This window comes from Carcharhinus amblyrhynchos, chromosome 7, assembly GCF_965287045.1.
Source record: "Carcharhinus amblyrhynchos chromosome 7, sCarAmb.v2.hapA, whole genome shotgun sequence".
Lineage (NCBI taxonomy): Eukaryota > Metazoa > Chordata > Chondrichthyes > Carcharhiniformes > Carcharhinidae > Carcharhinus > Carcharhinus amblyrhynchos.
This window is the reverse complement of record NC_137330.1, coordinates 67,779,462-67,792,046: the sequence shown is the minus strand read 5'-3', so window position 1 is coordinate 67,792,046 and position 12,585 is coordinate 67,779,462. Positions and strand designations below refer to the sequence as shown.

Here is a 12,585-nt window from a genome sequence, read left to right as displayed (position 1 = left end):
AGGGTGGTTTGACGTGTGTATACTTTAGTGCGAGGAGCATACGCAATACAGTGGATGAACTTGCAGCCTGGATTGGTGCCTGGGACTTCGATGTTATGGCCATTTCAGAGACACAGATAGAGTAGGGACAGGAATGGTTGTTGCAGGTTCCGGGGTTCAGATGTTTCAGTCAGAGCAGAGAAGGTGGTAGAAGAGGAGTGGCATTGTCAGTCAAGGACTGTATTACAGTAGCAGAAAGGATGTTTGATGTGGACCTGTCTATTGAGGTAGTATGGGCTGAGATTAGAAACAGGAAAGGAGGGGTCACCCTGCTGGGAGTTTTTTTTATAGGCCTCCAAAAAGTTCCAGAGAGGTAGAGGAAAGGATTGCAAAGATGATCCTGGATAGGAGCGAAAGTAACAGGGTAGTTGTTACAAATATCGATTGGAAAAGCTATCGTTCAAGCACGTTAGAGGGGGCAGTTTTTGTCCAATGTGTGCAGGAAGGTTTCCTGACACAGTATGTAGACAGGCCAACAAGAGGTGAGGCTACATTGGATTTGGTACTGAGTAATGAACCAGACCAGGTGTTAGACTTGAAGGTAGGTGAGCACTTTGGTGATAGTGACCACAATTCGGTTACATTTACCTTAGTGATGGAAAAGGATAGGTATATACCGAAGGGCAGAAGTTATAGCTGGGGGAAAGGTAATTATGAGGCTATTAGGCAAGATTTAGGATACATAGGTTGGAGTAGGAAACTACAGGGGCTGGGAACAACTGAAATGTGGAGCTTATTCAAGGAGCAGCTACTGTGAGTCCTTGATAAATATGTACCTGTCAAGCAGGGAGAAAGTGATCGAGCGAGGGAACCGTGGTGTACTAAGGGAGTTGAATCTCTGGTGAGGAGGAAGAAGGAGGCTTACGTAAAGATGAGACGTGAAGGCTCAGTTAGGGCACTGGAGAGTTACAAGTTAGCCAGGAAAGAGCTAAAGAGAGAGTTAAGAAGAGCTAGAAGAGGGCATGAGAAATCTTTGGCGGACAGGATCAAGGAGAACCCTAAAGCTTTCTATAGGTATGTCAAGAATAAAAGATTGGTTAGGGCAAGATTAGGGCCAGTCAGAGACAGTACTGGGAAGTTGTGCTTGGAGCCTGAAAAGATAGGAGAGGCACTAAATGAGTATTTTTTGTCAGTATTCACGCAGGAAGAGGTCAATGTAGTCGAGGAGAATACTGAGGTACAGGCTTTTAGACTAAATGGAATTGAGGTACATAAGGAGGAGGTGTTAGCAATTCTTGAGAGTATGAAAATAGATAAGTCCCCTGGGCCGGATGGGATTTACCCTAGGATTTTCTGGGAGGCTAGGGAGGAGATTGCAGAGCCTTTGGCTTTGATCTTCATGTTGTCATTGGCTACAGGTATAGTGCCGGAAGACTGGAGGATAGCAAATGTTGTCCCCTTGTTCAAGGAGGGGAGTAGAGACCATCCTGGGAATTATAGACCGGTGAGCCTTACTTCTGTTGTGGGCAAAGTTTTGGAAAGAATTATAAGGGATAGGATTTATAATCATCTAGAGAGAAATAAATTGATTAGGGATAGTCAACATGGTTTTCTGAAGGGTAGATCATGCCTCACAAACCTTATCGAGTTTTTTGAAAAGGTGACCAAAGAAGTGGATAAGGGTAAGGCAGTTGACGTGGTGTATATGGATTTTAGCAAAGCATTTGATAAGGTTCCCCATGGTAGGCTACTGCAGAAAATGCAGATGCATGGGATTGAGGGTAATTTAGCAGCTTGGATCAGGAATTGGCTAGCTGATAGAAGACAGGGGGTGGTGGTTGATGGGAAATATTCAACCTGGAGTTCAGTTACAAGTGGTGTACCTCAGAGATCTGTTTTGGGGCCACTGTTGTTTGTCATTTTTATAAATGACCTAGATGAGGGTGTAGAAGGATGGGTTAATAAATTTACTGACGACACCAAAGTCGGAGGAGTTGTAGACAGTGAGGATGGATGTTACAGTTTGCAGAGGGACATAGATAAGCTGCAGAGCTGGGCTGCGGGGTGGCAAATGGAGTTTAATGCAGAAAAGTGAGAAGTGATTCACTTTGGTAAGAGTAACAGGAGCACAGAATATAGGGCTAATGGAAGGACTCTTGGTAGTGTCAACGAGCAGAGAGATCTCGGTGTACATGCGCACAGATCCCTGAAAGTTGGCACCCAGGTTGATAAGGTTGTTAAGAAGATGTACGGTGTGTTAGCTTCTAATGGTAGAGGGATTGAATTTCGGAGCCGTGAGGTCACGTTGCAATTGTACAAAACTCTGGTGCGGCCGCACTTGGAGTATTGCGTACAGTTCTGGTCGCTGCATTATAAGAAAGATGTGGAGGCATTGGAAAGGGTGCAGAGGAGGTTTACCAGAATGTTGCCTGGTATGGTGGGAAGGTCTTATGAGGGAAGGCTGAGGGACTTGAGGTTATTTTCATTAGAGAGAAGAAGGTTAAGAGGTGACCTAATTGAGGCATAAAAGATGATCAGAGGGTTAGATAGGGTGGATAGTGAGAGCCTTTTTCCTCAGATGGTGATGGCTAACATGAGGGGACTTAGCTTTAAATTGAGGGGTGGTAATTATAGGACGGATGTCAGAGGTAGTTTCTTTACTTAGAGGTTAGTGAGGGCGTGGAATGCCCTGCCTGCAGCAGTTGTGGACTCGCCAACTTTAAGGGCATTCAAATGGTCATTGGATAGACATATGGATAATATTGGAATAGTTTAGGTTAGAGGGTCATTAGATTGGTTCCACTGGTCAGCGCAACATCGAGGCCAAAGGGCCTGTACTGCACTGTAGTGTTCTATGTTCTAAGCTAATCTCAATTGTCCATGTTTGGCTCATATCCCTCTACACCCATCGTACCCGTGAAACTATCTAAATGCTTCTTAAAAGACAAAATTGTATCTGCCTCTATTACTATCTCTGGCAGCTTGTTCCAGACACTCATCACCCTCTATGTGAAGAAATTGCCCCTCTGGACACTTTCGTATCTCTCCCCTCTCACCTTAAACCTATGCCCTCTAGTTTTACCTCCCCTACTTTTAGGAAAACATATTGTCTATCTAGCTGATCTGTGCCCCTCATTATTTTATAGTCATAGAACAGTACAGCACAGTACAGGCCCTTCGGCCCTCAATGTTGTGCCGAGCTATGTCTAAACCCAAGATCAAGCTATCCCAATCCCTACAGACCTCTATAAGGTCACCCTTCAGCTTCCTATGCTCCAGAGAAAAACGTCCCAGTCTATCCAGCCTCTCTTTATACCTCAATCCATCAAGTCCCAGTAGCATCCAAGTAAATCTTTTCTGCATTCTTTCTAGTTTAATAATATCCTTTCTATAATAGCGTGACCAGAATTGCACACAGTATTCCAAGTGTGGCCTCACCAATGTCTTGTACAACTTTAACAAGATGTCTCTTTGCTAAACCTTCTCAATTTCTTTCTCCTTCAGAAATCACCTTAGAATAGTGTACTCCATCTTTCACCAAACTGACTGCAGCAAACATACACATTAAATGCTTCAAATCCTAGATATGTTTAAAGACGTGAACAAATGAAGTGGCAAAACCGACGACAGTTAATCTATGCTAACAAAGCAAATAGAACTAACCAAGGTAACCAAAATCTGTGAACCAGTCAAATGTAACAAATCAAAAGCAGGTACAAGTCAAAGAAGGCATACATAAGAACATAAGAAATAGAAGCAGGAGTAGGCCATCTAGCCCTTCAAGCCTGCCCCACCATTCAATAAGATCATGGCTGATCTGAAGTGGATCAGTTCCACTTTCCTGCTTTCTCCCCATAACCCTTAATTCCCTTGCCTACCAAAAACCTATCTACCCGTGTCTTAAATATACTTAGCGAGGTAGCCTCCACCACTTCAACAGGCAGAGAATTCCAGAGATTCACCACCCTTTGAGTGAAGAAGTTCCTCCTCAACTTCGTTCTAAACTGCCTCCCCCCCTTATCTTGAGGCTGTGCCCTCTAGTCCTGCTGTCCTTTCTGAGCAGGAAGAATCTCTCTACCTCTACCCTGTCCATCCCCTTCATTATCTTATATGTCTCTGTAAGATCCCCCCTCATCCTTCTAAACTCCAACGAGTACAGACCCAGTCTATTTAGTCTCTCTTCATAGTCCAACCCCCTCATCTCCGGTATCAGCCTAGTGAACCTCCTCTGCACTCCCTCCAAGGCCAAAATATCCTTGCGCAAGTGCGGCGACCAAAACTGCACACAGTACTCCAGCTGTGGCCTCACCAGTGCCCTGTATAGTTGCAGCAAGACCTCCCTGCTTTTATATTCTATCCCCCTCGCTATAAAGGCCAGCATCCCATTCGCCTTCCTGATCACCTGCTGCACCTGCAGACTGGGTTTTTGCGACTCATGCACAAGGACCCCCAGGTCCCTCTGCACCGTAGCATGCTGCAGCTTTTCGCCCTTTAAATAGTAATCCCTCCTACTATTATTCCTGCCAAAGTGGATAGCCTCACACTTGCTAACATTGTACTCCATCTGCCAGGTCCTCGCCCACTCGCTCAGACTATCTAGATCCCTCTGCAGACTTTCCACACCCTCCGCACAATTTGCTTTTCCACTTATCTTTGTGTCATCAGCAAATTTCGACATCCTACACTCAGCCCCCTCCTCCAGATCATCTATATATACGGATCAGAGAAAATAAAAAGGATTCCATGGTCAAATTAAAATATTGTAAAAATCAAAACGGTTGATTTAAGATGTGCTGTAAATAGCACTGTGTAATGAACTGTGTAAGGTTCATTGCACAAACATTATATATAAAGTGACCAAATGAGATGGCCATAACAGAGTAAATTGACAGCAACATTATATAATATTTTATTTGCAGTGGTTGCAAATAAAACAAATGAGAACCATAAGAAGTGGCTGCAAAAGAGGTGCCTGTAAGCCAGAGTTCTTTTATCTGACAACTAAAAGATTGTTGAAATATGCTTCCCTTAATGAAGGATAAATCAAGTGACAACTATAAATCACCTACACTCATCTAAATATGTTTAAGTGGTTAAGGAAATTATCTCTATATATTCAGCTATGGTACATGAACAATTTGTATTTTTTGTGGAAGTGTCCCCTGATTAAGACAGTAGAATATTGTGTCATCAGACTGTGCAATAGCCTCAACTCATTAACCAATTAACTTATATAAAGACCAGCTGCATAAAAATACATTTTTTTTTACTATGAGCATCCAAAATTAATCCATGCAAGCAGATCATAACATTGGAACAATAAACAAAAATTAAAAATATAAATACCATAAACTATTCATATCAAGTGGGCTCCAAATTATATACCAGTTAAATAACTGTACATGTGATATGATTATATTATTTTCCCAACATTCAGTTAGATTTCACTACTTCCAATAAGTGAACCCAGGAAATATACTACTCTTTTAACAAACCTAAGTATCAGAGTTTGTTGTCGTTGTATTTTTTTTTACAAAACACTACAAGGAAGACGGTTGTGGCTGTGGAGGGTCAATCATCTTGGCTCCAGGACATCTCTGCAGGAGTCCCTCAGGGTGGTGTCCTAGGCCCAACAATCTTCAGCTGCTTCATCAATGTCCTTCCCTCCATCATAAGGTCAGAAGTGGGGACGTTCGCCAATGATTGCACAATGTTCAGCATCTTTCCGGACTCCTCAGATACTGAAGCAGTATGTGTTCAAATGCAACAATACCTGGACAATATCCAGGCTTGGGCTGACAAGTAGCAAGTAATATTCACGTCACACAAATGCCAGGCAATGACCATCACCAATAAGAGACACTATAACCATCGCCCCTTGACATTCAATAGTGTTACCATCACTGAATCCGCCACTGTCAACATCCTTGGGATTATCATTGACCAGAAACTCAACTGGACTCGCTACATAAACACAATGGCTTTAAGAGCAGGTCAGAAGTTAGGAATACTGTGGCAAGTAACTCCCAAAAGCCTGTCCACCATCAACAAGGCAGAAGTCAGGAGTGTGATGGAATACTCCCCACTTGTCTCGATGAGTGCAGCTCTAACAACACTCAAGAAACTTGACACCATCCAGGACAAAGCAGCCCACTTAATTGGCAACACATCGACAAACATTTGATCCCCCCACTATCGACGCTCAGCAGCAGCAGCATTTACTATCTACAAGATGTACTTCAGTAATTCATCAAAGGTCCTTAGACAACACCTTCCAAACCCATGATTACTTCCTTCTAGAAGGACAAAGGCAGCAGATACATGGGAACATCACCACCTGCAAGATCCCCTCCAAGCCACTCATTATCCTGACTTGGAAATATATCGCTGTTCCTTCAGAGTCACTGAGTCAAAATCCCGGAATTCCCTCCCTAACGGCATTGTGAGTCAACCTACAGAACATGGACTGCAATGATTCAAGAAAGCAGCTCACCACCATCAGGGCAACTAGGGATGGGCAATAAATGCTGGCCAGCCAGCGATGTCCATGTCCCACGAATGAATAAAAGAAAGAAGACACCTTCTTATCATTAAGCCATAAAGAACAGATTTAAACTTCAGTAAGATTTAAAAAGTTTAAGGAATTTTTAATCCATACCCAGACTTGTGTAGGTTTCTCTTGTAGTGGTGAACGTTGATGATGAAAATGTTTTTGCGTAAAATCGTAGACTTTTGTCCTAAGGAAAACGAATACAGCGCATCATTTTTAAATAATTGCAAATCTCATCACTATTCTGTGTCTAGAAATTTTACGGACCATCCAGTAAAACATGGGTACTTAAAATTTGCTCCACTGAACAATTAGAATCAGGCAGTTATGATGTATAGGGGAATGGATTCTTATTAAGACCAAATCTACACAAGCAGTTTTTAAGAAACTAAAGTAGCTTTGAATGATAGTGCTTTGCAAAAACTTTAATTTTACCAAATGTCTGATTTTGAAAGTTGGGTGAGCATCACCTCAATAGATTTAACAAGCTCATTCACTTTTCGTAGTCTACACTGAGACAACACAACTATCTATTAAATGTAAATTATTTTACTAAAGTCTGATCCACCTTCACCCCAGATACCTTGAATAATAAGCTATTTAGCCCAGGAAACATGCAGCAGCTGCCCATGTGGGTAAGTATTTCTACTTTCTCCATCACCCCAATTGTTTCTACTTACTCTCTTGCTAGTACAAGCAAAGATCACTAACTGAGCAAAGAGCAAATTCTGAAGGCCCATTTCTCTAAGTTATGGCATTACAAATGAGACTGTGCACAAAATGCAATTCCCTTTATCATGTGAAAGGAATTATAAAATTCTATTTATTCTTAAAACTACAATTATTTTCCTATTTTACACAATTGTTGCTTCCTTCATATTGGGGAGATGGCAGTGTGGTGGTAATGTCACTAGACAATTAATCCAGAAGTCTGGGCAAATATTCTGGGACAGGGATTCAACCCCACCATGTTAGCCAATGGAAATTTAACTTCAATTAATAAATCAGGAATATAAAACTAGTCTCAATAATAATAACCATGACAGCTGTAAAAACCCATTTGGTTCACTATTGCCCTTTCAGCAGGAAATCTGCCATCCTTTCCAGGTCTGGCCTACTTGTGATTATAGATTCATGGTGACCAAGCAAGTCATTCAGTTTAAAGGCAATTAGGGATGGGTATCACATACCAGCCTTTCAGCGACAGCAACATCACATGAAAGAATAAACAAAATCCCAGTGCATTTTTTTTGCCCCTTCCAAATGCATTGTCATAAGACACAGGATTAGGCCATGCAGCCTCTCAAACTTTATTGACCATTCAAACTATTATGGCTGATCTTCACCTCCAATTACACTTTTTTCTGCCCAATCTCCATACCCTGGATTCTAAAAATCTTCCTGCTTCAGCCTTGAATATAGTAAATGATTGAGACTCCAAAGTCCTCTGGTGCAGCAAATTCCATGATGTGGAGATGCCGGTGTTGGCCTGGGGTAAACACAGTAAGAAGTCTTACAACACCAGGTTAAAGTCCAACAGGTTTATTTGGTAGCAAACACCATAGCTATTGGGACGGTCACTGCTCCTTCGTCAGGTGAGTGGGAGATCTTTTCACAAACAGGGCACATAAAGGCACAATCACAACTTACAGAATAATGATAGAAATGCGAGTCTTTACAGCTAATCAAGTCTTAAAGGTACAGACAACATAATAGAGATAGCATTAAGCACAAGTTAAAGCGATGTGTCTTGTCTCCAGACAGGACAATTAGTGAGATTTTGCAAGTCCAGGCAAGTCATGGGGGTTACAGATAGTGTGACATGAGCCCAAGATCCCGGTTGAGGCCGCCTGATGTTTCAATGAGGTCATTCTCATTCTCCTAAACTATGGAGGATATTGGTCCAAGCTACTCAATGAATCATAGGACAATTCTTTGGTCCCAAGAATCAATCTAAAGAATCTTAGCTGCACTGCTTCCAAATCAAGTACATATTTTCTTAGGTAACAAGACCAAAACTGAGCACAGCACTCCAGGTGTGATTGCACCATAAGAACATAATAAGAACACAAGAAATAGAAGCAGGAGTAGGCCATATAGCCCTTCGAGCCTGCCCCGCCATTCAATAAGTTCATGGCTGATCTGAAGTGGATCAGTTCCACTTTCCCGCTTTCTCCCCATAACCCTTAATTCCCTTGTCTATCAGAAATCTACCTACCCGTGACTTAAATATATTCAACGAGGTAGCCTCCGCCACTTCAATGGGCAGTGAATTCCAGAGATTCACCACCCTTTGAGTGAAGAAGTTCCTCCTCAACTCCATTCTAAACTGCACCCCCCCTTATTTTGAGGCTATGCCCTCTAGTTCTGTTTTCATTTCTAAACGGGAAGAATCTCTCTACCTCTACCCTATCTAGCCCCTTCATTATCTTGTAAGTCTCTATAAGATCCCCCCTCAGCCTTCTAAACTCTAACGAGTACAGGCCCAGCCTATTCAATCTCTTTTCATAAGCTAACCCCCTCATCTCCGGTATCAGATTGGCGAACCTTCTCCGTACTCCCTCCAAGGCCAATATATCCTTTCGCATATAAGGAGACCAAAACTGCACACAGTACTTCAGCTGCGGTCTCACCAGTACCCTGTACAGTTGCAGCAAGACCTCCCTGCTTTTATATTCTATCCCCCTTGCTATAAAGGCCAACATTCCATTCACCTTGTTGATCACCTGCTGCACCTGCAGACTGAGTTTTTGCAATTCGTGCACAAGGACCCTTAGGTCCCTCTGCATTGTAGCATGCTGCAGCTTTTCACCATTTAAATAATAATCCCTCCTTCTATTATTTCTACCTAAGTGGATAACCTCACATTTGCTAACGTTATACTGCCAGGTCCTCGCCCACTCACTCAGCCTATCCAGATCTCTCTGCAGCCTTTCCGCGCCCTCCACGCAATTTGCTTTTCCACTCATCTTCGTGTCATCAGCAAATTTTGTTACCCTACACTCAGCCCCCTCCTCCAGATCGTCTACGTAAATGGTAAACAGTTGGGGCCCCAGCACCGATCCCTGCGGCATTCCACTAGTCACCAACTGCCAACCAGAAAAGCACCCATTGATTCCAACTCTCTGCTTTCTGTTAGATAACCAATCCTCAAAAGGGAAATTGTGCTTGATGAATCTATGGGAATTTTTTGAAGCAGTAACTGGTAGAGTTGACCAAGAACTAGTGGATGTGGCTTATTCAGACTTTCAGAAGGCTTTCAACAAGCACATGGGATTGCAGGCAATACCTTGAGATGGCTAGAAAGTTGGTTAGAAGATAGGAAGCAAAGACTTGGCATAACCGGGTATTCTTCTGATTGGCAGGGAGTAACTAATGGGGTTCCACAAGGATCTGTGCTAGGAACCCATCTGTTCACATTATATATTAGTGATTTGGAAGAGGGAACTGAATATATTATCTCCAAATTTACAAACAATGCGAAGTTGGGTGTGAAGGTGAGCTGTGAGGAGGATGCAGAGATGCTTCAGCGTGATTTGAACAGGCCATGTGGGCATTTGCACAGCAGATTCAGTATAATGTGAATAAATGTGAGGTTATCCACTTTAGTAGCAATAATAGAAAGGTAGATTATTACTTGAATGGGTGTAAATTGAGAGAGCTGAATACTCAATGAGACCTTGGAGTCCTCATGCATTAGTCGCTGAAAGTAAACACGCAGGTAAAGCAGGCAGGAACGAAGGCAAATGGTATGTTGGCCTTAATAGCGAGAGGATTTGAGTGTAGGGATAGGGATGTTTTTGCTGCAATTGTATAGTGTTGGTGAGGCCACACCTGGACTAGTGTGGTAGTTTTGGTGTCCTCATTGGAGGAAGGATGTCCTTGCTATAGAGGGAGTACAGCAAAGGTTTACCAGGCTGATTCCTGGAATGGCAGATCTGTCATATGAGGAGAGACTAAATCGGTTAAGATAATATTCACTGGAGTTTAGAAGAGTGAGAGGGGATGCCTAGAAATTTATAAAATTCTGACAGGGTAGATTTGGAAAGAATGTTCACAATGGTGGTAGAGTCCGGAACTAGGGGTCATAGTTTGAGGATAAGGGGTAAACCTTTTAGAACCGAGTTGAGGAGAAATGTGTCAAACTCACTACCACAGAATGTAGTTGAGGCCAAAACATTGTCTGATTTCAAGAAGAAATCAGATAAAGCTCTAGGGGCTAATGGGATCAAGGGTTCTGGGAAGAAAGGGGATCAGGATATTGAATTTGATGATCAGCCGTGATCATCCCTGAAACTCGCTTTCAATACCAGATTCATTATTTGAATTTAAATTCCACCAGCTGCCTTTTTCAAAAATGCATTCACGATATGTGCATGTTGCTGTCTAGGCCAGCATTTATTGCCCGTTAATTGCCTTTGAACTGAGTGGTTTGATGGTGTTTTTCAGAGGGTACTTCAGAGGATATTTAAGGGTCAACCACATTGTCATGGGTCTGATGTTACATGTGAGGTGACCAGGTAAGGATGGCTGACTTCCTTCCCTAAAGGACATTAGTGAACCAGATGGGTTTACACAATAGTCGACAATGATTTCAAGTTCAACATAAAACTTTTGACAATTCAAATTTCACCTCCTGCTGTGATGGCATTCGAACTGGGCCCCCAGAGCATTACCCTGGATCTCTGAATTACAATGATACCACTATGCTACTGCCTTCCCATTTATATCACTTTCAATGGTTTATCTTCCTTCTCCCACACTGTTACTTCTATGTCCCCCAGAATACCTCCTTGACCCCAGCCTATTTCTCCTCTACACATTGCCCCTTGGTGATGCAAGTTTTCGCACGTACGCTGAAGGCAGCCAGCTCTATTTTACCACCACCTCTCTCAACTCCTCCATTGTTGATTAATTATCAGACTGCTTATTTGATATTTAATAAGTAAACTTTTATTTTCCAATTGAGTGTTTGGAAGACTGAAGTCACTATTTATAGGTTCCCATTCCAAACTTCATGTCCTACCTACCTGCATCATCCTTCTCCCTGACAACCATGTTAAGACAAAACCGGTCTGTCCAGAATTGTAATGATGGTGCCATATTTGATACTGAGATGATCGGCCATATACATACTTGCAATGTCACTAAGATCATCTATTTCCACCACCGTAACATCATTCAGCTTTGCTCCTGTCTCAACTCATCTGCTGTTGACACCCTGATCGATGCCTTCATTACCTCTACACTTGACAATTCCAGTCTATGCTGGCTAGTCTCCCATTTTTGACTTTTCATAAACTTGAGATCATTCTAAACTCTGCTTTCAAGTCTGAACTTGCAGCAAATCCTGGTCACCTACCACTTTTGTGCTTGCTGACTTACATTTGCTCCAGGTCAAGCAACATCTTTGTTTTCAAATCCTCCTGTGACCTTCCAATTTGCCATCTCTGCTTCTGTTTTGGAGAAGATTACAATTTGAATATCTGCATTTATCAGATTCTGGCCTCCTGAGCATCCCCGTTGTTAACTGTTCCATCACTGGTGACCATATTTTCAGATCAATAAACCCTAATCTCTGGAATCCCCTTCCTACTACAATTCTCTATTTTGCTTTTCAAGATACTTCTTAAAACCTGCCTCTTAGGCCAAACCTTTTTCCTTACACAGCTTGGTGTCATAGTTTGTTTTGTAAAACTTTTGTAAAGGATTTTGGGCTTTTTTTATGTTATAAGGTGCTGTAAGTTGTTGTTGTTGTAATATCAAGTCATTTCTCCACATCAGAGGTAAAATGGAGTTTCTTCATCCTCGAGCGTCCTTTTGAAGATTTACTTTATATGAGAAATTGTGGCCGGGATATGCATTTTTTTTTACAAAATCCAAGTTTTTAATATTTTCATTTACATAAGCAGGAGGACTGTAACGCTAATAGGTCCCAAACCATCTGAGCAAATGTATGGCAAAGGAGAGAGTTTCTGATCAATAAATGCAGAAGTTTAACTATGAAGTCTTACTGTATTCCTAAATCTAATAGTTGCTTAAAAATATTTAGTAAA

The 12,585-nt window shown here is 42.1% G+C and overlaps 1 protein-coding gene across 10 annotated transcripts in view; it reads right to left on the bottom strand.

Moving 5' to 3' along the window:
* The window catches only part of tbc1d32 (TBC1 domain family, member 32), a 292,534-nt gene that overhangs the window by 212,797 nt on the left and 67,152 nt on the right, over positions 1-12,585 (bottom strand). For all 10 annotated transcript variants that reach the window (XR_013887018.1, XR_013887019.1, XR_013887020.1 and 7 more), the window contains one exon: positions 6,638-6,716. Coding sequence is in view for 7 of the 10 variants with exons in the window: in XM_080192537.1 (XP_080048663.1) it covers positions 6,638-6,716 (79 nt within the window). In the remaining 3 variants the exon portion in view is untranslated. The remainder of the gene's footprint in view (positions 1-6,637; positions 6,717-12,585) is intronic.